Source organism: Anarhichas minor, unplaced genomic scaffold (genome assembly GCF_050575085.1).
Source record: "Anarhichas minor isolate MPS153535 unplaced genomic scaffold, ASM5057508v1 ptg000136l, whole genome shotgun sequence".
NCBI classification, from domain to species: domain Eukaryota; kingdom Metazoa; phylum Chordata; class Actinopteri; order Perciformes; family Anarhichadidae; genus Anarhichas; species Anarhichas minor.
In genome coordinates, this window is record NW_027466582.1 from 12254018 (window position 1) to 12281924 (window position 27907).

A 27907-nucleotide genomic window follows, 5' to 3' on the forward strand; every position below is an offset into this window, starting at 1 on the left:
CGGGCTATATAGGGGTGCTAAATGTCTGGTTTTAAATATAATTGCTTTTTTCTCCCAATAAATCATGATATATAGCCTATTCCATCTCTTTCTCTCTCTCTCTCTTTCGCAAAGCAGGCCGGGTAAGAAATGTGTTCTGTCTGTCGTATCAATCTCCTCCGCCCCCTTTCAGCACTACGGACAGCGCCGCACCTACACGCGCACCCCCTACAGGTTGTTAGTCTAGGACACCCCTCAACTTGAAAATGACAGGATACGTTAAAATAACCTCTCTGAAACACCAACTAAATAAAAAATCGAATTGATTACATTTTAGACAGCAAGATTTTATATAGGATGATTTTCCTGTTTTGGGAGGAAAGTCAATCCGATGATAAAAGTTCTGATTAAAATTGAGAGCAATACATTCCTGTATTTCCAGTTCCTTTGAGCAGGCTTTAACAAAGAAGTAAACTTCACTCTCCTCATAGTGAATGAACAGTATGAAATTCAACCTGATATAGCACTATTAATTAGTGTAATAACTAAGAATAATGCCTGTTTGGCTAAGCTCAGAAACACACAGGCAAATCTACCTAAACGTAGCAATTCACCACAAAGACAAGGATAATGGGTGACCTCAACACTAGTGAGAGCTCAGTGGGTTTTTAGTGTCTTGTGATGATCTTAATGCTGATTCCCAGGCTTTTTTTTTTTCATACCCATTAGTGACCACAGAGAGAGTCTTGGGCAGGTCCAGGGCAGGATCGTCAGAGATCTTGATGGCCTCATTCATGGCAGCCAGCAAACCCTGACCTCCCTCTCCCCTCAGGGCGGGGCCGAAACACTCGGGGCGTCTGATCAGCAGCTTCACCACCACGTTGGCATTTTCTTCCACACTCTCACCTGGTATACAAACACGACGAGGGAGACGGGCATTTAAAAGGTGGTGATTTAAGTTGTTCGCAAAAGGACGAGTCAGAGTCTACTGTATTTACGTTGTGCACTCAGTATGAAAGTCGACATACCATTGCAGAAGACGACGAACCTCAGGAAGGACAAGTAGCGCTCGCCCTCTATGGGGTTCCAGCCGAGGTCTGGGTAACCTTTAGCAACCAGCATGGCACAACTCTGAAGACCACAGCCTGCCAGATATCTCACCACCTACACACACACACACACACACACACACACACACACACACACACACACACACACACACACACACACACACACACACACACACACACACACACACACACACACACACACACACACACTCTGTTTCACTCCTGGGTATTATAATGGCATATTTTGTCTTCTTGACTGTCAGTATGAGAAACAGTGACGGCTTGAAGGCATTTGCTGAGCAAGCTTATTCAGACGGGACAAAATCATACATCATATTCTAATGAGAAAACTTGTGTGGCTTGAGGTATCTATATCCGTCTGGCTCACTTTCTCCCATTAAAGTTTCAGACCTCAACACCTACTGCCTAAACTCGCTTTGGTGCTCCACCTCTTTCGCTCTCTCCAGGCTCTTTTCCCTGTTTCCCTTCACACACGCCCCGTCAACACCTCCATGCTCATACAACACACACACTAATTATGCAACAAATAATATTTGTACTCAGGATTCGGGATAAATACTAATTTACTACATCACACATAGAACAAGTCGCAATACATTGAGTATATTTGATATATCGCCCACTCATACCATCAAGACGAATATCATCTTACTTTCCCTGTACGTGTGCTTTTAGACTAAAAGGTTGTTTCGCTGAATTTAAGCTTTATTACTACAAAAATATCTGGTTCTCTCATCTCAGCATGTTTAATGCAATTTCATTCAAAATTTGCAGTTTTACAGTGCCTGAAATAGTATTTAACACTCAAGTTAAGTCTGTCATAAAGCAGATTAATCTGCTACAACAACAAATAACTCGAGGTCGTGATAAAAGGAACACACTTTGGCTGGTGATCAGCTTGAAACCACCGGGTGCACTAAATAATAATGTTTCAAGGATCAATAACGGTGTAATTGCAGCAGATTTCAGACTCAATGTTCGTAAACATGTTGGTTTCTTCGCTCAAGTAACAAACCTTCTCCAAGTCAGGCTCCTCCAGGGCCAAAGCCAGGCCGTTGTTGTCCATCACTGAAGATGCTGCCACATCCAGCGGAGTGGAGCCGCGCATAGCTTCAGAGGCTACACACACACACACACACACACACACACACACACACACACACACACACACACACACACACACACACACACACACACACACACACACACACACACACACACACACACACACACACACACACACACGGGTAAGTGTTAACAGCAAAGGAAACTTTACATTTGCGCTGTACTAAACAACAGGGGGCAGTCTATCTCCATAAGATATGATACAGAAAATGGCTTTCAACTGAAAATGCTTCATTGCTTCAATGCTGTATTAATTCAGGAATATTTGGAAACTCAATTAGATTTGCACATTTTGACAAGTGTTGTAAAATATACCTAATAGAAATGATGTATAGAATGTTTCACCGGTTAACTGCGTCACTGTTAATGGACATACAGTATACGTCTCATATTTACTACAATGATCATTATTGTAATCGATGCTTGTTTTGAGAAGCAACTTTTCAAAATGTTTGAGATAATTAATATGCAGATAATTAATCATAACTTAATGAATCCTCTGGGACTCAATGTGCAAAAACACTCGCCGCCAACATTAATTGTTACCTTTCCATTGGGCACATACTCTGACAATAGTTGTGCACAGGCAATTCAGATTTAAAAAAACAGATCAGTCATTGGTTTATAGTTATAACGACGTCCTTCATGCAGGCAAAGTTGGACAAAAACAGAGAACACAAGGCACGTCTCCCAGCACCTTCACATTGATGTACGTGATTTATGAGAAAGCAAATATCAAATGTTTCATGTTGGGCATAATAAACTGGTGTGTTGGCATTCACTGGTCTTCTCCACACCATGTCCTCTTTCACAGGCAGGCTTTAGTTTACAGAAGCAGCAGAGGCAGCAGCAGCAGCAGACAGAGCCCGGTGACTCATCAGTCCTGCCCTGCATGACTAAATAATCCCCGTCCCTAGTTTTTCTGCCTTGATACCCTGGCATACTGTGGGCGATAAGTTTGTATCTCAACTTTAATTAGCTGAAAAACCCCTCCAGCAAGTGGCACCTATTGGTTTCACTGAACATTTTGCATTATTTTGGGAGTCGCAAAAGGGCACATTTCAGTTTCTTCTGTTGGGAAAATCCGAAGAAATGTTAAATGTCAAGTAATCTATTTGACTTCTTCTCTCAATATTTCTCTCTTCCACTATAGCCTTTAACTTTTTCTCACCATCGCATATTCCTCTTCTGAAAATCTTCTTTTCAGTACCTTCTGTTCACCCTTTATATTTACATTTTCCCATAAATCTTTAAACCTCTGTTTTCCTCTCTCAGAATGATATACACCAACTGCAATAGAAGAAAAGGCTGAAAGGCAACTGTCAAAAGATAGAAGGAGAGTAGACCGTCTTCCTTTGTGAATCTACAAGTACTCACCCAGCCCGACACTGCTGTTCTCCAGCAGGTAGCTCAGGTGGTCAAACATGGCTTTCTGGTTCTGGCGGCTAATACGACAGAAGTAGCACAAGAAACGACAACAGCTGGCCACCATTTTCGGGAAGGCGATCTCCTGTGGACACAAAATAAAAACACAAACGTGAAGATGTGCTAAAGTCCAACAGACCCCTCTTTTTTTTATTTTATTTAAACTTTACTTTTATTAACATTTTCAGGCAAAAAGAAGGGGTTGACATGGGCAACATTAAACCTGTGACCTACCATGACGACGTCCTTTTGTGGGCAGAGCGTAGGTGGAGGCAGAATAATTCGATGGAACGCGTTAGTTAACGTTCATTAATAATGAAACTGAAATTAGAAAGTCAGCTGGCTTACTAGCCAGCCGTTAAATTAATCAAATTCAACAACTCAATGCTTCATCCGCACACTCTTGTCACAAAGCGTGGGAACGCACATTGTTATCGCCAGATAAATGACAACTTCGTTCTGATCTTTTTCTGTGACCAGTGTGTTGCATGGAAGTGGGGCAGAATTGGCAGGCGGGCTATGCTGGTCGGCTTCCTGGTTCCCCCATTCTTTGGTGCTGCAGTGGCTGCAGAGGATAGGCCCAACAGCAGGCCCCTCTCTTCATCTCTCTAATAGTTTAGCCTATAAGCAACATTTCTCTCCATCTCTCTAATAAATTAGCCTGCAGTGCAGCCGCCGTGACGGCTGAGGGGGGGGGGGGGGGGGGGGGGGTCAGCAGAAGGCTAAGATAAGCCATTGGCAACATTTTCTCTCCATCTCTGAAATGCTTCGCCTGTCCCGGTTAACCCCCATTTCATAAATAAAGCTTTGTAGTTGCAAAACATATTATTTTCTTTAAACAGAACTCTCTCCAGGACCTTGAGTTGGTAGTCTCAGCCCAACTTTACCATATATCATTCCAGTCATCTTCAGATATCTTGAGTCCTGATTCTTTCCCCCATTTCTGCTTGACATAGACAGTAGTGTACTTTTGGAAGTGTCAGACCCTCAGGTTACAAGAAAACTATTTTGTAGATGAAATCTCCAAATAAGCTATAGCAGGGGCTAAGGTCAATTTTAATCTATTGGATATGTCTGGAGTCTCATACGCTCTGAGAAAAGCTTAAAGTATAATCAATAAACAAAATCTATTTTCTGTCCAGAACACAACTGGAAAATCATTTCACCTCCAAGTCCTCATGCATGTAATGCTGTTACTAGCCCTCTATCATCCTCCTTCTAGTGTGGCTTCACTCCAAGTGTTCAGTGAGCATAAATCCAAGAGTGAAGTCATTTCTGACATAAATCCACACCTTATCTCAGGCAAATTACACTCTCCAAATGTGAACAGCACAGAAAATCACACTCATCACCGGACAAGTTGCCCTTACTGTTTGGCTATCAACGGTGCCAAATGTTTACACTTCTAAAAGCAGATTCATCACAGCGGTTGACAGCCAAAGCAATTTCCCCTCCCTAAGCCTGTGTGGAAATGCTACCTGTGAGGTAGCACTGTGCACGAAAACAGCATTTTATTAAAGTCTGGGTTTAAAAATAGATAACCCATTCTTAAACTGTTTTTTGTAGTGTTTTTCACCTTGATTATGTAACAGAATTGTAACTTATCATCAATATATAATTGTAAGAGCAAATATTGCAAACCTTTTACACTTACAAGCTGTGGTAATGCCACTTTATATGGCCACAGTTAGTGAAGCGCACATATCGAGTGGCAGTAAACTGGTCTGGAATTTATGTCCGAGGCTGTGTGATGAGACTGTCAGTGTCAGATGTGAAGGCCTGAATGTCTCTCTGAGGTCTTCCTGTCTAGGGTTTAATTCATGCTTGGCACTGGATGTGGCATTAAATCACAACCATCTCGTTCAGCTTCTGTCAGCACTGCCCAAAAAGGACAGGCTTGAGAGGCCTCGCTCTCACCCCTCTCTTGCCCTCCTCTGCCCTCTCCATTACCCTTGTGGCTTTTCTGAGTATTAGGTTGTTGATCTTGGCTAACTTCAATATAACAGTATAACAGTTCAGGAAGATACATTTGAACTAAGCTCCTCTGTTCATAAGGCAGGTTAAAAGTGCCCCGTGAAGCTTTCTTGTCAACAAACAAAAGTTATTTTTACAGTGAGTGTTACTTACTTAAGTCTGACATAAGTGTTGAATGTATTTCCTCCCTTTTTACTTCACAATTGGACCTTAAGTTGAGATGGTTTGTCAACTATTCATTTGACAGTAACAACTTGTACCGATAGTCCTATCGAGTCTCAAAATGTAAATATGTGGTCACGCCTTCGTACCTGCGACTTGTCACCTCCCAGAACGTTGACCATGACCTCCATGACGGTCTCGTGCATGCCCAGCACTCTCATCAAGTTGGGATGTTGGTAGAAAACCTTGTTGTTCATGATGTCACTGGGAACACATGAAAATAATGAGTGACTGTGTTTTACATTCTACATTTTGTAGGTAATATACAGCACATTGGAAATAGTGCCCGACAGGGTTGGTAATATATCATCAAAAACATTTTTGATGTTTTTTTTTGTAATTTCATTTGTGCGGTGACGTGGCGACTTTCCTGCTGTAGTTAGCAACATTTGGAGCTAGTGCTGCTAGCTACTTCTATTAGCAAAGAGTTTGCAACACCGGGTTGGGTGTTTTGGTTGTATACGTTTTTAGATCTAGCGTATACTTGCTGGTTTCTCAAGACTACCAACCCTGTCTTCAATGCATGTGTGTAATTATAATTATCATCAACAATCATTATTTCACATCACAAATTACATTGAATTAAAAAAAAAAAAAAAAACTTGAGAAATGTCTGCATTTATTGCAACACATTTTCTTACCCGAGCCCATCAATCATGAGTTTCTCCTCCTCCTTGCCCATGCGTACCGACAACAGAGACCTAATTTGACCCAGAGATACCAGCAGGTTAATAGCATCCTGCACGGAGGCGGCGCTGATGGTGTAGGATTTCTTCATGGCCCGGAGCAGCTCCCCGATGCCGTCATACTGCCTCCTTAGCAGGCTGAACATCACTCTGACCAGCTCTGGGTCCTGGATGTGAGACTCCTGAGCCCAGCTGGTTATGGTCTGGGAGATCAGCTCCTTCAGGTTAGCTGGAGAAGTGACAATTCAACATCCATGTGTGAATAACAATATAGAGTTATATGAAGTTTTGCTATTGGGCTTGCAGTCCCATTGTGTTTGTGCTTACTGTAGATAAGTCAAGGTTCTCTAGCCGGGCTGTTGTTTTTTTTTTAAATCTTACGTATGAATCACAGGAACCTCTTTAGAAGTGAAAAGTAATTGTTTGCATAGGAGGAATAGTTAAATTCGTAATGCATCTGGTACTCTCAGCATTGAGCTTACTACATCATACAGTTTTTTTGCTGCTCATAATCAAACTTATATGATTTCATCAGAAGCCTCAGGGCAGCTTGTTGGCTGTTAGCAGCACTGTGATTATTACATTGACTTTTTGGGCCATTTAGCCAACAGTTTAATCTGAAATGAAGTGTGTAATGTGAGTGAAAGGTGGAGGAAGCTAAAGGGTATGTAGACATGAAGAGCATCTCAGCAGGAGCTTAAGAAGTACAACAACAGTGCAAAGGTGCCAGAAAGAAAGTTAAACATTTGTGTGTGATCCACGGAAATGTTGTATCCACAACCAAGCAAAAAGTGATGATTACTTACTTAAAAAAAATCTTTATGTATTTCTGTACACTGATGACACTGCCATTATACAGTACATCAGTGTACTTTACAGTAATATCGAGAAATATATGTAGTCTGGGAATGCAGTTTGTCATTAGGTAAGTGTGATCCGTTCCTAACAGACATGACAATCCAGTCAACAGTACATTTATTAGGAGACAAACTAAATTTAGCATTTGACATGGTGTGTCAGAAAGACATATAACTGTGATGGTGGTACACATGGTGTCCACATGTCGAAATGGGATTTTTTGGATATTGCATATAAAATATGAAGCGGTCATCTCTAGAACTATCTAAACATATGATTTATTTGTATTGCTCCCTTGTTCCCCCTCTTTCTAACAATGCAAAACTCAACGCAACACGAACAACATTCACTCATCATTGAGCAAACCTCGACTCTAAAACGTTGGGATTAGAATATAATGATCGATCTTTTTTTAAGCAAAATGCAGCCACTAAAATAGCTCCTACTCCTCTCAACCCTTTTCTTCCTGAAGTAAGGTGACTTTAAAAGGTTAGGGTGTGATTGACTTTTGCCTATCCTTCAAAATGTCTAAAATTGTTTACAAGGACTGTTTAGAAACAGCTGTGGGCTCTGTTCCCCAGGCACCTCAAAAGGTTTGTCATTTAAGAAAAAATTGGATAACATGCCTCTACCTAATGCATTAGAGCACAAAGTACAAGATAGATATATAGAAACAGATGAAGATCAAACTGAAGGGGAGCTTTATTTTATATTTTTTTAAGGTGTTTGTCTGGGTAATCCTTTAAAACTTTGTTAAAAATGGTCCTATCAAACTTAAATCTCACAAGACAAGCAACAATACAACTGGGCACAACTACAAAGACACAGTGGTGATAAATGATGAGGCTGTAGCTAAATGCCACACCTCTCCAAATCGCACATTGATATTCCAAAGCTATCGCTACAACTTTGAGTGTTTAAGTCAAACAGCCAAACAAACATCTGTGGCGAACAAAGGGTCAGATTGGAGCAGAATCCTAATGAGAGACGAGACAGATACAAAAGGAGAGAGAGAGAGAGAGAGAGAGAGAGAGAGAGAGAGAGAGAGAGAGAGAGAGAGAGAGAGAGAGGAAGCCAGCTGCCCTGAAGGTGAATGTCTCGCAGATTCACATCTGCTCTGCATCGTCTCGAACAGTAGCTCACACGGGAGTCATCACGAACAAACTAAAACTACCCTGTCGGCAAGCTATGTCGCAAATGACCACACACAGTCATTATGGTGCTGTTTATAAAAACATTTTAGAGCTGATCCAAGACGTGTTTTCAGCACATAATACTACATTTACAGAGACAAGGCATGTTTTTATGATAATAATATAACTGACATTGACGAGGAGCAGCTTGTTTCCTCGCCCATCACTTAACACGCCTACTTTATTATGATCTTCATGTGATGTTGAAGAGGTGATGCAGAATCATCTTGAATCACATCATCTGTCCACTTGTGAAACATTTGAATTGTGCGTGCTAGGTGCGGGGAGGCTGGAGTAAGGCATTCAAATTCATAGCAAAGAATCTTTTAGTGGCTGTCCATTAGTCTTTTCCTATTTGAAACAGAACATAGACATGCTTTCAGCAAAGAGCTGCAGAAAAGAATAACGGAACCACAGACCCCAGCTTGAAGCAAAGAACTTGTTGAACTAGTAGCCGGGCAGTGTCTTATGTTCTGTATATTATTTATTTAATTCAAGGTTCTTTCAATACCAATTTGGTGTTTAATGACACATCAAAAAACACTTTGTCATGGCTTATTGCCTTTCCAGTAGACCTTTAGATATTAAATAGATATTGATAATATGGCACTACAACACTAAAAACCAAGTAAGTTGTGTAACACGGAAATTAAATTGAAATTGCTGAAAGCTAGTCTCCCACTTCTATCTGCATCATTGTATACAATTAAGATCCAAGTATCATATGAAGTCAGTTGAAAAGAGTTTACAAAATGTAATGATTTTTTAAAACTTATTAAACGTTAAAGCTGTTGCGAGACGTTAGACGCGCTCCTGTAGTTTGACAGTTACTTGTATATTGCCTTCTGTAAAGTCTATAGAAATTACTTTATACTTCGGAGGTTAATCTCTGCATCCGATCCCTTATGTCTTCGATTACATTTGCATAATTTACAATTGCACAAAAATACTGTGCTACGAGATGTTCAGAGTGACTTACTGGGAGCAGCCTGCTCCGTCTCTGTGGGTTCCTTCTCTGTCTTCTGAGGCGGACCTTTGATTTTGTAGACTAAAGCGAGGAGACGGCCTTTTATCGAAGTGTCCTGCTCTTCCTCATCCTCCTCCACGGGAATTCCTGCAAGAGGAAACACATTTCTGTCAGACACTCGGAAATTCAACATTTTGTATCGAGTGTTTAAATGTGCAAAAAAAACTTGTGATACCAAGTGTAGAATGAGAGGACATAGAATGTTGGTGCTTCATTTTTTCTGATAAGAGATAAGCCGAAAATCAATGTGACTTGTCGCCTCTATTTCTCACCAGGCATTTGACGAGTGCTTATAATACCCCAAAAAATACTGGTCGTTTTTTTTGTTAGTCAAAGATCAAGAAGAATCCTTTCGTGTGAGAAGATATCCTTCCTCAGTCGCGTACAGTGTATCAACATCAATGAACCAAAATCAGCACCATATGTAAAAGAATTGAGAGAGCTGAGAGAGTTGGACTCTACCACAGTGCAGTCGCAATTCTTCATGGAAGGAGTTGAGTTCTTCCTGGATCTGCTCAGGACATGGGCAGTCCTCCCCTGCAGTGAAATTCAACAGGATGTTGATCTGCAGGAAACAGACGAAACATAACGAAAAGGGTTAGATGTAGAGAGTGAGGAAGGGAATATAAAAATGTGTTTTAGAGCGCCGGAGGGATGAGGAGAAGGGTGAGAACTGCACAGTGTAGTGTGTGAAAGTATGAATAAAAGGAGGATGGCATACAGAGCAGATAGCACCATTATTATTCTGAGCAATAACCCAACGGCAGAAACTAGTCTCCTGCAGTGAGTGCTTACTGAGCGAGCGAGCGAGAGAGAGAGAGAGAAGAAAATGTGCAGTAAAAATGGTTATCTTTAAAAAGCAATAGTAGCTTTAATGGTAAATTATTCTAAATAGATACTAATCTGCTGTGTTTGCTGTATGTCACACGCTAACAGACTAAATATACATGAGCTGCTTCTGATGTCTATTTCTGGCATGGCTTTTCAATAAACCATGGGAGGAACATGCAGCAAACGTGGAGAATGTCGCCTACAGTATGCACATGCTGCTGACCGCTACAGGACATATGTTTCAGGGGATGAGCGTAGCTGTAGGCATGTGCTTATCTGCAAGGTTTTGCAGCTCATAGGAAATGCAATTAAACATTTTGACAACTTTGCAGTCGTGCCGATGTAAACTTTTGGCTCGCTCTTTAAGTCACAGCGGTGTTGTATCCAACAACGCTGCACTAAAGCAAGAGATCTGAGCATGAACAGAAACAAATGGGACTTTCTGGCTAATGGGCGGGCAGAATGATGTTGTACCCCTTCTCTTCCTCTCTACTCTGGCTCGGAGTATGGGGCCGATTCATTAGCTGCAAAGATCTGAGCCCCTGGCACTTCAGTGCACTGATGCAGTTATTACACACTGGGCTTAAAAAATACTGAAAAGCATGTGCTGTAAGGGAATACTGAGATCCATTAATATACTTAAGTTTGGTTATAGCAGCAAGATCAAATACTTCATCACTGGCTCTCGACACATTTGATGCTTTTTAGATCTTTATACATCAGAAAGCAGGAAATGAAAAATAGTTTTCTAAGGAGAACAAAGAGAAATGTGTTTCCATCATTAAACCGTTTGATGATAACATGAGTGCAAGTTGGTCAAGCCATTACCTGTATGTCTAGTATTTATGGTGCATACACACAAGGGTAGAGCTAGACCAATATGTCGGCCCATATAATGTTATTCAGAACAATAGTCATTGTGATTCAATCCCAATTATGGACCTTGTGAAGGATAATAAACAATAAGGGTTACATTCATGGCACAATGAGTCTGACCTCTGGAAAGTGAAAAGGGCAGATTGCTTCAACGTGTGTTGTGAGAGTAAATAAACCGTCAGGGGGATTATTTTGATCTGCTGGTTTGATTTCGGTGTCCTAGCAGCACCATCCCCTGGTCAAATATGTATACGTGTAAATTTAGCTTCTTGCACTTCGTGTTTGTTTTTACACCTGCATTCAACCTTGCAAACAATTTCAAATGTCAACATATAAATTTGTGGATTGATTTTGATTCTACAGTTTTCTCACACAATGCATCCTGACCGGTAAATCCCCTTTGGGACTAAAAACAATTTTCTACTCTTAAATGTCAGCTTTTTACCTCTCAATGCACGGTCAACTCACTCAAAGTTCACTTTAGCCTCAAACTTGGCCCAATTTCCCCGACGGCAGTACCAGCTAAAACTAAAAGTCACTCAGTGAATTACAAAACCCTGTGCTCCTGTATCGGCCTCCGACTCTGAAATTTAAATGATCTAAAGAGCTATAGGACGTACATCATGCGGGTGTTTTGCGTTAATTCGCGGTATGCACGGCTGCATATAAATTAAAATGGAATATTAATTTTCCTAAGCCATGTTAGAAACTTAGTAGGAATATTGCCTTTTTCGGAATAAGGTCAAAAACCGAGATATTTTGTGCATGTAAAGGTAGTCATTGATTATTTATCTCCCTCAAGCTCAAGTAATCATCCTTGGGTTATGTTCCGATATAATACCACATTGACCATAAATTACGTCTCAAACTGGATGTAAACAGTTTCTCGGGGCGTCTGGTCCATTGCAGTACAGTACCTGCTCATGTGGGGGTGAACGGAACTCTTTAGTCTTCTTGGCAGTGATGGCGGCGGACATGTTGAACGCCAGCATCAGCTCATTGTAGCGGAACTTCTGGTTGAACTGCAGCTTGGACACGAAGCTGTCGGAGAAGGAGACAATGGCCTCGATGCGTTGCTTCAGCTCACAGTCACAGAAGTAGTGCAGCAGCTCACACATCTGAGAAGAAGATATCAATTCAGCAAGGACGGCAATCTAGAGTACTTTTAGAGGAAACAGTTTCTCTTTCTCTCTGTGTCTGTATTGTTTGATGTGGCTTCAAAATAAGATAATTTTCATATAAACTGATGTAATGTTGTCTGTACGTTAAACAGAGAGAAACCTCACATATTAGTAGATTATCTGCCTTCATCTTCATAATGCAGAGATTGTTGCTGTCTACAGCATTTTGGACGTTGTGTCATTGATAGGAACATTAGTATTCATCCACTGCCTTGTTTTGCACTCATGCAGTCACTCCTCAGTGAGATAAATCATAAAAGCTTTGAATTGCTGACAAATGAGGAATTAGTGCACCAAATCGGAAGTAGGGGAAATAAGATGAGGAAGTTTTTAATCTAATTAAAACCTTGGAATATTAATAGATGGACTTAATTTCATGCAACTATTTCCAATCTCACATCTAATCGCTGAAATATGTGTGCATGTTTTTTGTGATCATTTTCATCACCTGGCGTTTGACAGACTCGGGCAGGGACTTCTCCAACAGACCTCTAACTTGTGGTTTACTTTCCTTTGTTTCCTCCTCTCCGGCCTCCACAGCCTTCTCCTCATTCTTGCTCACATCCTCTTTCTCCCTCGTCACCGCCACCTCATCGCCCTTAGCCTCCTCTCCCTCCTTGGTCTCCCCGAACACGTTGGGGTCAATCAGGAGGAGAATCAGTCGCACCTCCTCACTGGTTAAGACTCCCATGATTAAAAGCGTTCCAATCAGCTTCAGGATGGGGACAAACTGGTACTCCACGCTGCCGCCTACCGGGTCACGGATGTGTGTGCCTCCGCCCTGCACAGCCTCAGAGAGCATGCTGATGGCTTTCTCTTTCAGGGTGCCCAGAGGGATCTGGGGGCTGTAAAGGTACTGGGCGTGCTTTGTGTTGATGATGCCGACGGCGGAGAAGTTGACCCGAGGTTTGAGGGAGGTGCTCAGGTCCACGCCAGGCAGCGAGTGCCGCTTGGACTCATCAGGGAACAGCTTGATGGAGCGAGTCTCGTCCGTCACAGGGATGATGAACTCGTTGTTCATCATCAGGCGAGCCTCCTTTGCCGTCTCAAGATGAATGCTGGCAATGAGTAGAAGAATCAGTTCAATCATCGTCGGGAGGTTTTGGCCATTACCCTTATCAGGAAGTAACCATTCAGTATTCTAGGCGTATAAATAAATTTCCCTATGTGGTATAAATGTGCAATTTGTAAGATGTTATAGCTCCACAGCACAAAATTACCTCAATATATCTGTGGGAGGTGACAGGGTTGTCGATCAATACCAGTGAGTCAGCAATTACCTGGTGCTGAGTTCTCAGATGCATTGTGGTTTATAATCACAGTTCAAAGCAACAGTCCTCCTACATGGATGTTCACACCCTCCACTTGAAACTGCATTTTCAGTGTTAATGGAGGTAAGCACTATGTCGTGAAAGTAGCAGGTGAAATGTACCATGTGTGATGTAATTCAATTATGTCTGTCTGTGGTTTATTGACATTGTGTGAAAAAACTCAATGTCAATAAAGACTCAGTTGTACTGGATCACACAAAGATTTATTCTGACATATTAACGTTGTGGTCTTGTGTGTGGCTCCGGCACTTGATGATGTTGTAATAAGTTGCAATTATTTCATTGTTCATCATTAAATTCCATGATGAGTAAGAATATTGATAACTTCTCTGCAGGAAAATAAAGGATGTTGAATTTTAACACTTGGAGCATTGTTGACCTTTTTTTCTGCTAACAGCATTATATTTCCCACTACAACTTCTACTTTTCCATTTCTCAAATGCAGACAAAAAAGCCAATTTTCAAAAAGTAAGGAATAATAAATCATATCCGACTACGTTCAATCTAAAACAAATGCAAATGCCACACCTGATTAGTACATTGTAGAAGCCGTCTCTCAGCATGCCGGAGAGGTACTGGTTGTCGATGGTGTTGAGGAGCTGTGATTGGTCCAAGTGACTGCAGAGGGCGTGAGCAACGCGGGTGTTTCCCAGGGCACAGAGGGCACCGTACAGCTTCAGTGTGTGGTAGTGGAACTTTCTCAGGTCTTCATGTTCAGATAACTCCAGGATGTCTAAACACCTAGAGAAGAGCAGGAAACGAATGGGATGATGGAGAACCATTTACACTGCAGCAGTATATACTAGGTGGCAAACTAGACATTGACAAAACAATCTTTACTGAAAGCCAGTCATCATTTTGATAAAAATGACTATCTAATGATCGAGTATGTTATCCATATCGCCCAACCCTAAGATGAAGAAACAAACTCCAAAATGATGAGGGACTGAAGCAGTCACATACAGCAGGTGCAGCTGTTTGCAGATCAAGTTGTAAGTCTACTTCACATCCTTGTTGCACACCTGTTCTCTTCAGGTATATGCACGGCCAACATCTCCAGCGGTTCGAGGCACTGGACCACCCAGCCATGCCTCTCGCTGACCCGAGCAGTTTCCACGTGGAGGAAGGTGTTGGGCATCCGGCTCCACAGCACGGCCACGATGGTCTGCACATCCAGACGGGGCGGGCACTGCGGCACCGGGTTCCTCTGCTCACTCTTGAATATGGCAGACGAGAGCGGCATCGCATCCTGGGAGAAGAGGGAGAAGAACAGTACTATAAACAGGAAAGACAATAGGAAAAACAATGTTTAACTAGTTGATGGACCATGTGCTTTTGGTCTTAATATTACAATTTCTTGAATAAATATGTTGATTCTAAAAACACTTCTAAGGCATTAAAAAATGAAAGATGCTGCTAAATCGTTATACCTACATGGCCACCTATTAATTACATTTACGAGGCGTGTACAACAATACTAGTAAATTAGGAAGACTAAAATGGTTTAAATCATTCTACTTGTTCTGGCAATAACCACATCCAGTACTACACACCACATCGTGTCCAAGCATTGCAAATTGTTGGATTTGAAAAGAGACTAACCTTGATCTTGACAAATTCAAACTGGAAGAGGTTTGCACTGGTAGGGCGTACAAACACAGCTGGGAAGAGCTTAGTATTTGGCTCCACCTGAAAATAAACAAAGTTCAGTCATCAATATCATAGATTTAATCATTTAGATTTACAGGAGTTAATAATGCAACAAAAGGAAACAAGTCAGATCTGTCCTGAACAAAGCCCTGAGAGGAATCCAAGTTCTTATTCAAATTCTTCTTTCAGATCATTGCAGATCTGACGCTCCGCATTCTGCTCTTTCTAGTGTCAGAAGGCTTTAAACCTCTCAGCGCATGGATTAACTGGCATTTTAAATCCAAGTTCAATACGTATAAGTTGGACTATTGATGACAGTCATCTGAGACAAATGATGAATACAAAGAGAGAGGAGAAACAACTGAAGCCATAAAAAGACAAGAAGCTTTTCATCAATAACAGACGAAGTAACATTTCATGGTCTGGTCAGGTATTCAATACGAGTCGTTAAAACTCCTCTGCACCCAACTACTGTGCTTTTGTCCTTATTACCTGATATGTTGTGGACAGCTCCTTGCCGTTGGCAGTGAAAGAGACGAGGCCAGTGGCCAGGTCGATCAGACAGCCGATCTCCAGGTCAGAGTTGGAGCGGCTGGAGGAAGACGGGCCGACCGCGTCCGCTCCACACACCATGTAGCAGTTGCTCCTCTGGACACTGCAGCAACAGCAGACAATGAGCTTGGCGTGCATAAATCCATGTGAACACGAACAACCACAGGACAACAAAGATTATTGAAAAATAACTAATTTGTGCACAATATAGTTTATGTGTCACATTCATCGATCTGTATTGACTAGTGGCTCTTGCCTCATTCATAATCATTACGTTACACACAGAATCTCTCTTCCCCATTTACTCCCCCTAGTACTGGATGGAAAAGGGAAGATGCAAAGTCAATATATAGTCTTTGGCTTCTCAGCCGAAGATACAGCGCCACTCCAAGGTCAATTAAGGCGTATGGGTAATTTACAAGTGTAAGCTTGCCGTTCTAATTCAAATGTGTAAGTCATTTCAAAATATATATATATATATAGGGTTGATTGGCAATGATATAGGTATCGTGTTGTTTTTTTGGTAGTATAATGCTACATGTTCATCTGGACTCCTGCATCTTTGCTATCTTTATATCAAGCACCGCAATTGGGAAAACGTTTTGGGAATTAATTGTGCTATCTTTTTTGTCGGTCGTAGGTGCAGAAAATGGATCGTCAGGATTTTTGTTTTCTCTCTTGCCTGTGAGGCCTGTCAGGCTTCCGTAGTTTTATCAATAAAGACAAAATCCTTTTATCAACCTAAACTAACTTGTGAAACTGTATTTGTGGTTTCAAATGTTACCATTGCCAAAGTTTGCTCATGTTCATTAATTTGCTATATGGACAGAGACTGTGACATTTCAGAAGTTATTGTCCAATATACTTTGGCCTTTTCTTTCAATACCTTTTTTTTTCAGACAGCCAGAATTGATTATCTCCCTCCCATCGATACATGTTTCAGCCCCTACAATGATGGATGAACTTAACGAATTCTACTTTGATCAACATATTAAAAGGACGTTCATTTCTGAAAACCTATTTCACACGACGTCCTCAGGGGCTCTGTGCAGAGCAGGATTCACACCGTGGCCCTCAAACAACATTGTATGAACAATATTGAATGACCTTCCCTAAAGTACTAAAAGGTGACAAATTTTTGATATTCTCAGATACTCCGATTTCCTCGGACAACCCAGCAAATCTGCTGACTCTCCACGTCTACATTACACCTCTCTACGTTTCATGACAGCTTGCCTCTCGTGGACTCGGCCCCTCTCATCTCCCAGAGTGACGGTGACTGTTCGGGTCTTGCTGAGGCTGAAGTTCTTGCTGTAGTAATGATAGTCCGGTGTGACCCAGCCAACCCACACCGACGCAGGGTCTTGTCCAGCAAACACTCTCACTGAGTGGTAGTACTGCCATAAAAACACACACAGCACAATAGTTTACGCACGACGAACAGAGAGAAGTCGTCCATGAAATATGTTTTCAGATTTGTTTCTTTGAATATATATGAGGTGATTTACAGTCGTGATGCTTCCGTAGTCAACAGTTCCATCTTCTCTTGGAGGATGGCTGCGGAGAAAAAAAATGCAGGTTTTAAGAACAACAAGGGAATCTTTCATAACAATACTCTCCACTGCTGCTCCAGTGTAGTGGTGATGTCTGACCTGAGTTTTCGTGATTCGTCCAGTATCTTGTCTGCAGAGTAGAACTCCACGGGCATGCTCATTCTACAGTAGGCCATGTCACTGTTGCTGTTCTGCGTGCCAAACGTCTTGTGGGTGACCTTAAGGCAGGGAGGGCTGTCTACCGTTCCGTCAATCCTTGTCACCTGAGGAGTTAAGAGTCAGGGGGAGGGAAGGAACATCCAAAGAAGGAAATTGATACACATCATCAATAATGTCCATTATAGCTATGTTTGTATGCTTAGAGCAAGTTAAAAACTGGCCAAACACTGAATCACTGGTTATCAAAGCTGTTATAACATCTAAAAGGACAATCCCAGCAGCAACAATAATAATAACGAAAAGGCTTTTTCACCTCGATATGCATGTGGCCTTGGGGTATGTTGACGAAGGTGGGAAGGCGCTTGCTGAACCACATGGTGATATCTCTGTTCATGTTGACACCGAAGGGCTCAAAGCCTTCCTGGAGACCACACATGGTGTAGTACTTAAAAGCACTGGCGTTCTTGCCCAGGTTCATATGTCCAATCTGAGACGTGCCCATACTGCACACAGGGATGAAACCTGGAGGAGAGTTAAGGGACATTGGTGGGTTAGCCATCCAGTCATGTGTGAAATATCATCCAGTCATGTCATCCCTTGTTGCAATGTGAGAGGTTCCTTTCCTGAACAAAGTTGGAAAACCTTCCATTGCACATTTATTAAAAACTAACTTAGATGTTTCAGTACCACTAACAATCTGTGATCTCCCTCTGTGCCATCAAGAGCTAGACTTAATTAGTCCGGTGAATTTAAAACCCTGGGGGAAAAAAATATCCGCACATGCAAGAAAATTATATTTAAAAAAAAAGAATTATAAAACTAAATTTTACTAAAATCGGCACCTTTATTAGCCTTAAAAAATCACATCAGTGTACTGTCATGTATGTAAAATGTCTATACAGCAGAATCCATCACACCATCAACTATGAAAATGAATTTGAATCATTTAACTTTATTGAAATGTGACTCTCTGTCTTGTCCTGGAGTATGGTTCATTTTCAGAGTAATGGGCCAAAGTCTCAATGGACTTCATTAGGTTGCAACATCATTAACATTTTGTAGTAGTTTTTAGTTTAGTTTTGCCTCATACCAAACAAACCCAGTCCCACCTCTAGAGATACTGTGGATGAAACACACGCAGAATAAATGAATGAATTAACGCTAAAGTTCTCTGGATTGCGGAGCCCTCACCGTCCTCCGTCTCAAAGTCAGCGAAGGCGAGCTCGGAGCCTTTGCTGGTGATCATGAGCTCTCCGTTCAGGGTGAAAATCATGGATTTGTCCTCCATGTTGATCATGCAACCGACCACGTCGCCCTTTTTCCAAGGCTGTCCAAAGTAGCGGCTGCCTGCGTGCATTCGTCGACCCTTCACAAAAAAAGACAAAGTTTTTTCGCAGCATGTATCATATGATCCCCAATCACTCATAAAACGGTTATGATCGAAGTGATCCTATTGTGCAAGCTGCCAAAAATACTGTGGAATGTTTTTATACTAAATAATACATTTTCTCCACCAACATTTTAAATATATCTCCTTTCATACTGATTCATCATTAGTATTGCACCATCCACAAAATCCCAACAGAGCTGGTTTACCATGTGTCCGTCGAAGACGAAGGCCTGGTCATCTGTTCCTAGTTCCACATCGGGCCTGCAGCCTGGTCTGGCCCAGCCAACCCTCATGTCACCTCCACTCAGTGCCTCAAACTCAAAGTACCACTTTCCCGTCTTCACTGCATACGTCTGCTCCACACGGAAGAAGCGGATGTTGTCGACGCTCTGATCATTAACCACATGGAGGGCTAGGTGAGGAGAGAGACAGGAGAAAGTGATGCTTTGACTTCATAGGTACATTAAATACCGACCGACACCAATAGCAGATGAAGCTAATGGTACGCATCATTGTCAGTATCAGTATGAAATTATATGATTACATCCTGGCTATGCCACTAAATATGAAAATATTCAGAGCACTTACTAAATATACCGTAATAATTAGTGCTTACAATATCCCAGCAAAGATCTTGGTGTAGGATAGATTTAAAAAAAACATGTATACCATAACATTTACTGATTTAGTTGCTTCAAAATAAAAGCTTTGAAATAACAAAATAACGGGGGACTTTAATTGGGAAGAATTTATAGGAAATGAAATGTTAGCATGTGAGCTATGTTAGCAGCTGTTCTTCAATAAAAAGAAGTTTACAAATACTTCAACGAGGAAGAGAAAGCAGCAAAAATAACAGGGTACAGGCTTTTATTGTGACGAATTTATGGAAATTAAATATCTTCATCCACTGTTTTACAGCCGGTTCTTTTGACCTCGAAATAATCCAATCACTATCCTTTTAGGCAGGTTACACTGAAGTGTCAAGAGCGGACACACATATGTTAACACAGCTGAGTTGCGATCTGGCAAATCCGGTCACAAAAGTCAAACTGAAAAGACAAGTGTAACCACGGCCTTTGTAGCGCTAGTTCACAACAGTTTCCTTCGTTTTTTTAATAAAATAAAATTGAATACTATAGTCCTATTTCACTTGACACTCAAGCTGTATGTTATGTAGGATTTGGACTTAATTCTGCACATCACCACTTTGGAAATGCTAACCGGAATACAGATGTGATGGCAGACGAGTATACTGACTTCATAGTACCTTGTGAAATTAATCTATACAGGTTTAACTGGCCAAACACATTCAATCGTTCTAAATAGCACCTGGCGCTCTATATTTTTAACTTAAAACAGGATTCTTAAGAGTTTTGTATGTCAGCTGTGTCAGCAATATGGTCTCACCCTCCTGGTCTGGGGGGTCAATGTCATATCCATATCCAACCATGGTCCTGATGGCCTCTCTCAAACTGTCTCTGTTAGATTTCTTAGTGCGCTCGTCCAGAAAAGCATATGGCACCAAGCGGGGATTACGCCTGCTCTTCAGATCCTGACACAAACAAGAAAAACATGTAAGTAGGAGAAAGACGAGCATAAAATACAAATAACAGTCTTCCAGCAAAAATCTTCAACAAAATATCTACTTTATCATCAACTACACTCTAATTTAAAGACCAGACCAGTATGTAAAGAATAATGACTGTTACCTGCTGGATGCCATAGGTCCATCCTTGTTTAATTCTGTCTTTGGCCCACACGTTGTGTGCATTCTCGGCTAGTTTATCAACCAGAACCTCCTGACCTGCAGTCAGTTTCACGTCAGAGAGATCAAGTGGCGCAGGCTTATAACCATTAGACATCATGTAGCTGCAGAAGAAACAACAAAGTATTTTATAAAACAATCACGTTCCCATTTCCCTGGACACCAACACTCAAATTGGGTCAATTTATATCCAATTACATTTTGTTTTCATCTTTAGTGGTAAGACCAATGTACAACAATCAGGCATTACAGCTTGAAGGCAAGGGAATAACATATCGGAGTAATGTTCTAAATCAATACAATAAATATAACCAATACAAAGTACATCTGCAGTGACTTATATTTGGCAGCGTATTTTCCATGTGCTTCAGACATTCGCCCTGACAGATTGAGTGTATTAATCTTACAAAATGTACAACAGTTATAAATGTTGGTAAATCATTTTGTTACAGGGATAAACCACAACATCTAAATGATGTAAACATGATGATATCATGAAACACACACAGCAAAATGCATCATATTTGTTTCTAGGATGTCATGAGAAAAGAAACCCTGCTAGCTTACTTACTCTTTGGGAAGTTTGATTTTCTTCAGGTCATCCTCAGCGTTAACATAGACCTGGGCAACATGGCATCCAAGAGCCAACAGGGTCCTGAGGATAAAAGAGACATTTAAAACAGAAAAAGAGAGATAAAGACAATAACTGATGTCAATACTCAAGCCCCATTACACTTTGTTAGATGTTTCAACCTTACAGTAGCAGAACCCATTGAGAGACTGCTGCATTCGAACACAGCTCATTAGCCATTGATGAATCTTAGAAGATAAATAGTTGCACTGCAAACAGTAGCCGGATATGGCTGTGTGGATACGTGGCAGTTATTTAAGCATTTGGCTTGGCTTTATTGAGCCAAGCCAAATGTCTTGACAGTGAGGTGACTCAGTCAGTAGCTGGCTCAAATAAGCTTTGGACCCAAGATTTCTTGAAAATCAATACTGGCATCCACTCAAGAGATGCAAGTTCATTACAAGCACTGCTTTAATCTGAGCCTTAATCTGCTTTTGCGCAGCATTCAGCAAAGAGCAGAGGCAATTCCACGAATAGATAATTGGATTATTTAGCCGACTGCTCGGTCTTACTTAAGTGTTTCACTCGACATCTGCACGTTGTAGTTCCTTTCAGTTTCAGGCAGCTTTCCGAAATCCACAAGGCAAGGGTGCTGCCTCTTGTTGTCATCCCGAACCTGAGGAGAAAGCAGTTGGGCGTCACTACTGTTCGCTTCACTGCAACAAATGTGGAAGAAGCCTGGCTCAGTGTTTCGAAATTTAAAAAGTGGACTGCAGCTGAATTTATCTGAAGTAGACATTTGGCAGATGCATTTTTGTTTGTTTTGCACGTGGATTAATTCAAGCCTCAGGTGTTTCTTTAATGAAGCAGATTCAAGCCTTAATGAGCTCAGAGACATGAGTCCCAGTGGAAAGAGTCTCAGCTGTCAGTGATCCAGTCGAGTGAAACTCTAAACAAGACGCTGCCTGTGACTCTCTCTCTCTGATAATATTTTGTTATTCAAAGTTTAAAAAACAGAAATGAGGTGAACAAAAGGTCTCCGTTATACACAGTAAGCTCAAGCACGCAGACACAAAACAATGAATCCGTATCCAACTTTACTACCATTCTGCTTGCCAAGTATCTGCTGCTTGTCCAAAGAGCCTTCTGTCTCGGAGTCAATCAATGTAACTTTGAGCTCACTGAGGCTTGGTACAGATTAAATACCAAGCAGCTGCTTGGACCTAAATGTGGTCCTGAAGAACAATAAGAAATTAATCATCCCTTTGAGTGGAGCTTTCGCCCAGTCTTACCTAATGAGGATGTCATACGCTTGGAAAGTGAGACTCTCATTCAATTTGCTAAACGGCTGGTGTGACGACGGACGCAGTGGGATATGATTCTGCGATAACCACTACAGTACAAAAGAGGCAGCGTGTGCGCTCAGACTTCTTACAAACCGCTCTCCAGTGAGCGGGAAGAGTGACGGACACGTGGAGAACAATTGTGGAGGCAAGAGGCATTAAAGCGTCTTTAGATGTTATAAAGGTTGACTTCTGTTACTCGCTTCCAACTGAAAAATGCAGTTTCTGATCTAATAAAAATAACCAACCAGAAAGGGTTAGAAGACCATTTGAAGATGTGCTAATGTGTGTCTTCTTACAGCAGGAAACATGCCTTCCTTTGCACATGTGGGGACATAAAACCTTTGAGAGAAAGCGGGTATTATTGATAAAAATGGCAAAGATGAAGACACTTTCTTTACATGTTTCTTTCTGTGAATTCCTGAAACTGAAGATTTGATTTGTCAACAAAACTTATCTAAAATTAAATTCGCTTTGAATACTTGAGAACATAATGTTCATTCTTGTTAACTCTTACTGAGTTAAGGATTTGATTCTTTCTCCTCTGTTTTTCTGAAGCCGTTTACAAACAGGCCCATATCAGTACATTGAAGCGGCAGCCAGACCCAAACTGGTGCCAGTTCAAGAGGACAGAGATTTTAGAGGTAATTAGCCATTAGCCTGCATTTTGCTGGAAAGGGCTCAAGTTGACATTTGGCACCCACCGTCTACAAATACACCCAGTGTGTGTTTGTGCATTGAATGTGATGATGGATAGCAGCTTTACCTTGCCATAGGTCCAGCCTAGTTCAATCTTGTTCATCCCCCACAGCTCGTGGATGTTTTCTGCCAGTTTGTCCCGGACGTTGTCCAGGTGAGGGGGAAGAACAATCTGCAGAGAGAGAGAGAGAGAGAAGGGGGACAGATGGTACAGTTGGATGATAAAAAATACGCCAATTGGCCAACAAATGAAGATGGTTGTTATTTTTTTCTCCTGACAATGCAACTGTTAGCGTCCAGTGGATTGTAGAAACGTTTGCAAATCAATAATTAATGTAAAAGTGAATACAGTGAGCCTTCAAACTTTTAAAAATATGTTCTCTTGTTTATTTTAATTACTTCAAATTTTCATAATATACATGAATCTTGAATTTACTGATGCAAAAGTAAGATTTCCTCGATGGCGCTCTGCTCACCTGGCTGGTGTCAACTGGAGTGGGAACGAAGGAGGCCTGAGAGAGGAACTTGGTGTTTCCCAGCAGGTCACGAACCCCATCATGGTCCCTCTTGTAATCCTTCACAGGCTCTACATGCATCTTCTCTTTGGGCAACAGCGCCTCATAGCACGGAGAGTAACCAGCGGGTGGCAGGAACTTGAAATCTCCGTGGCGTCCACCCAACAGGAAACGGGCTCTGAGATGAGAAGTTGCATAACATTGCAAGATGTTATGTAATAACTCAACTTCACCAGTGTATTCTAAACATCTCTTTACTTATTTTTTCAATGAATTTTGAATTACATAATACAAGGGCCGCAATCTATCCAACTTTTCGTTAATATTTCTGCCACAAGTTAATTATGTACTTAGTAACACCTAGTATAAATATAATTAAAGTTTTTCATCTCATCTCCCATTTATAAATGCGGAGCCTTACTTGACACCTGCAGAGAAGCTGACGACAGGGAAGAAGAATCCATCGGTGTTAAAGTCCTCGAACATGCCCTGGACAGGCTGCCCGTTGATCCTGAAGGACATGCTGGGAGCGCCCAAATCCAGACAGCAGCTGACCACATCGTCTGAGTTCAGCAGGTGCTGGTTGACGGAGGCCACGGCCCTCGGGATTCGCCCTAGACAACATTGGGCAGAGACGGAGAGGGAGGATGGATGGCTGTTACACCAGCAATGTCATTGCAAATGTAGGGCAGGTTGATGGGCGAGGGGGAGAGAGGGGAGCAGAGAGGCGGAGAGATGGGGGGGTGAGTGCTTTAAAAGGGATGACATGAAATGAATGAGGGGAGGTGATGGATCTTTTAGTAGATTTGGAAAGGAAGAGAGGTGAAAAAGGTGTTGTGCTTTTAAGGTGAGAGCAGAGAACAGGGGGCATTCAAGGACTCAGAGGCCTAAAGCAAAGCCGACAGTTGGCTAAACGAGATGCAAACACTGATGTTGTTTTCTTGTCGGCAGAGAACATGTCTGCATGTCTTTAGCTGGCCTTCACCTTTGCGGTGTGTGCAGCTTGAAGACATTAGGCATGTGATGTAAAGTCCTGAGGGAAGGTTAACGTGGAGGTTTTAATGGTGGAATTTTATATCACTGTCAGTGCTGTGGTAAATGAAGAGAGCAACCTAGAGAGTGGACAGCGGGCTCCTGCATTATTCACAGTAAGTTCTTTCAAGGCAAAGTCCTTCCAAATCCACAAGACCTTACTTTTGTATTGCACACCATGATTTGGAATTATTTTACCGTAATGATGCAAATCATCAAAGAAAGATATTTACCAGTTTATACTATACAAAGTAGATCCAAGTCAAACGTAACAGAACACACTTTTTTACTTGTAATTTACTTGTATTTGCTGACACAGAGAAAACTTCAAAAAAGGGCTTCAGTTTAGAGACTGCTTTTCAAGTTTAAGTAAATTTTTTTTCTGTAACATTAAATTTGGTGAAAAATCATCTTAAGGTTAAGTTAATGCAGAACAACCCACTCAAACCCACTTTTTTCTATGAGCCCAAATTTTGAGGTTTTCAATCTCTATCACCCTCATATTATAAAAGTAGCCAGTGGTGCTGGCCTTAAATAAGATGCCTACCTGACCAGAGATGAAGTCCATCAAAGCTGTAAGAGTACAGGTCATCCCCGACACCATTGCCACCCCATCCTTCTCCTCCACCGGGGTACGGAGCGTAGCCTTTAGTGTTGGCCCAGCCTACCCTCAGGTGTGTCGGCTGGCCAGTTAAAAAGTGGTCCACCTGGTCGATCACCAGCTCAAAGTACCACTTCTTGTACTGAGCTGAACCTTCAGCCACGCCCAGGAAGATGTTCGGCCTCATACTGGAGGTGATAAGAGAGAAAGAAGCTTCTATGATGCAAAGCGTCAGAATAGAAATCATTGAATCATTCTGTTGAACCCCAAAAGCCAGACTTTCTGATTCAGCACCTAGTAGTGGCCTAAAATGTCCTCCAATCAACCCATCCAAGACATCACCTGTCTCTCCTAGGAGGATATTTTAATATTTGGCACAATAAGACATAACATATATATCAGATTTTAACCAGCTACCATGATGACACTAAAACAAGTTTGAACACACAAACACTTATTCATAACCAGTAAGAGGCTTTCCTCTTTCTTTACCTCTGAACATCATTGACTAGTCGAGTCTGAAGCAGCAGGTCCCTCTTGGGAAGCAGGTTGTCACAGATCAGATTCTGGTTGGCTCTCACTGCCACCCCGTTACAAACACAGAGGGAACACAAGACATCCAGAATCTGAGAGAGAGGGAAAATGGAAACAACACTATTATTAATAGCTCTCTTTTGTTTTTTAAATACGTTGCACAAATGTAAAAGAAAGTGCGTTCACACACCCGAAGATGAAAATACACACCTTAGTTCTGAGTTAAATGATCTGTTGTTTGTTCAGATTCTCTGCAAGCTGCCATGCTTGTAGCATATGCACATTGTATGCAGGGCCTACACAACCATAGACTTCCACCTGCCATTCATAAAATGACAGCTGTTGTTTACGAGGATACCCTTTGATGCCTGCAACAATTTACCCTGTAAATTGTGACTGTATTACACCTTGTAAATTGTGACTATGTCGTTAGATGTCAGTCCTTGTGACGAATATTAAATCGTTAGTTTAACTTTTGCTCAACAGTGACTGAAGTCTAAAGGTGTTATTCGCAGTCAAATTCTGTTTTGTCCAGTAAGAGTAACTTAAATTGTTAAATACTAAGAAGACAATAATGAAATAAAAACATAGATTTCAATTAAGTAGACATCATGAGTAACCTCATGTAATTCCCTGGATTTAGGAGACACATTTGTCCATAAAATATCTCTGAAATCACCAGTACCACATGTAGCTTTGTACAAAATATTTGGATTTTTCAGCGTAGTACTTCATCTCTTGATTTACCAAGGAAAACAGGAAGTGCAACAGGCTGTAATTGACCTCTTCCTTCACCATAATAGTTACTATTGTAATTGTTGGTCACGTTAGCAGTGGTGGAAAGTGGTCCCTAAGTATTGGACCGGAGCGAAGTATCTCGGTGCTGCAGTAGCATGAAATCTTTCACCAAATAACCTAACCTGCATGTATTTGGACTGTGGGAGGCAGCCTGGGAACCCAGAGAAAACCCATGCTGGCACGAGGAGAACATGTTAGAGTAACATGCTAGCGTTAGCATGTTAACACCCTGTTAGATAAAATGCATGGTAACTATAGGCATGTTAACATGCTAACATTAGCATCCAGCTCAAAGCACAGCTGAGACTAATCACGAGATGAAGCACAGTTGTGTCTCCATAGTTTTCATCCATTCAATATTTTGTTTGTCTACTTTGTTATGAGCTAGACAGCTTCAGTGACTTTTAACAGTATGACACTACTTGAGCTATTAAACATGGTGTAATCCAGGAGTTGAAATCAATCGTTGAAACCAATCGCATTCAGTCTAAAACACCTTTAGCTGATATTCAGGCTACTGCGTACACGTATTTCTGCCCACCTTATGGTTGCGTCCATGCTTGTAGAGCAGAGAGATGATGGATTTAATGTGACCTCTCTGAATGATGTTCAGAGCCTCCGGACTTTCTAACAAAATACAGTGCAGGACTTCCAGGATCCCTGAGAGGTCAGACAAAATACGCGTCGTTATCAGAACAAATGTAAATATAATAGACCACATCTTAGCATCAGTGGAGCAATTTTTCTGATACTCAATGTCATCCTATAAAGGTTCGGTGTTTCCCATAATACCTGATGAAGATTCCAGTCTCTCCAGTTTGCTGACCAACCAGTCCAAGTTCCGGGAAAACTGGGTGCAGTTGGTCCTGTTCCCACGAATCAGCGCAGCTGAACGAAAGACAACAAATTCACAAGGTTTAAGGACATGAACCCAATAGAGACAAGC

At 41.5% G+C, this 27907-nt stretch overlaps 1 protein-coding gene across 1 annotated transcript in view; it reads right to left on the reverse strand.

The window, feature by feature from the left end:
• Positions 1 to 27907, reverse strand: part of ryr3 (ryanodine receptor 3) — a 102229-nt gene that overhangs the window by 32063 nt on the left and 42259 nt on the right. The window contains 31 exon segments of the mRNA XM_076084058.1: positions 702 to 885; positions 1008 to 1143; positions 2086 to 2189; positions 3573 to 3705; positions 5906 to 6020; positions 6458 to 6731; positions 9533 to 9667; positions 10043 to 10145; positions 12205 to 12405; positions 12917 to 13526; positions 14328 to 14540; positions 14822 to 15048; positions 15402 to 15488; positions 15942 to 16104; positions 17238 to 17398; positions 17510 to 17558; positions 17654 to 17817; positions 18027 to 18235; positions 18905 to 19079; positions 19310 to 19523; positions 20513 to 20655; positions 20813 to 20972; positions 21440 to 21523; positions 22012 to 22115; positions 23549 to 23653; positions 23958 to 24174; positions 24418 to 24610; positions 25576 to 25817; positions 26122 to 26255; positions 27503 to 27621; positions 27754 to 27849. Coding sequence (XP_075940173.1) covers positions 702 to 885; positions 1008 to 1143; positions 2086 to 2189; positions 3573 to 3705; positions 5906 to 6020; positions 6458 to 6731; positions 9533 to 9667; positions 10043 to 10145; positions 12205 to 12405; positions 12917 to 13526; positions 14328 to 14540; positions 14822 to 15048; positions 15402 to 15488; positions 15942 to 16104; positions 17238 to 17398; positions 17510 to 17558; positions 17654 to 17817; positions 18027 to 18235; positions 18905 to 19079; positions 19310 to 19523; positions 20513 to 20655; positions 20813 to 20972; positions 21440 to 21523; positions 22012 to 22115; positions 23549 to 23653; positions 23958 to 24174; positions 24418 to 24610; positions 25576 to 25817; positions 26122 to 26255; positions 27503 to 27621; positions 27754 to 27849 — 5254 coding nt within the window.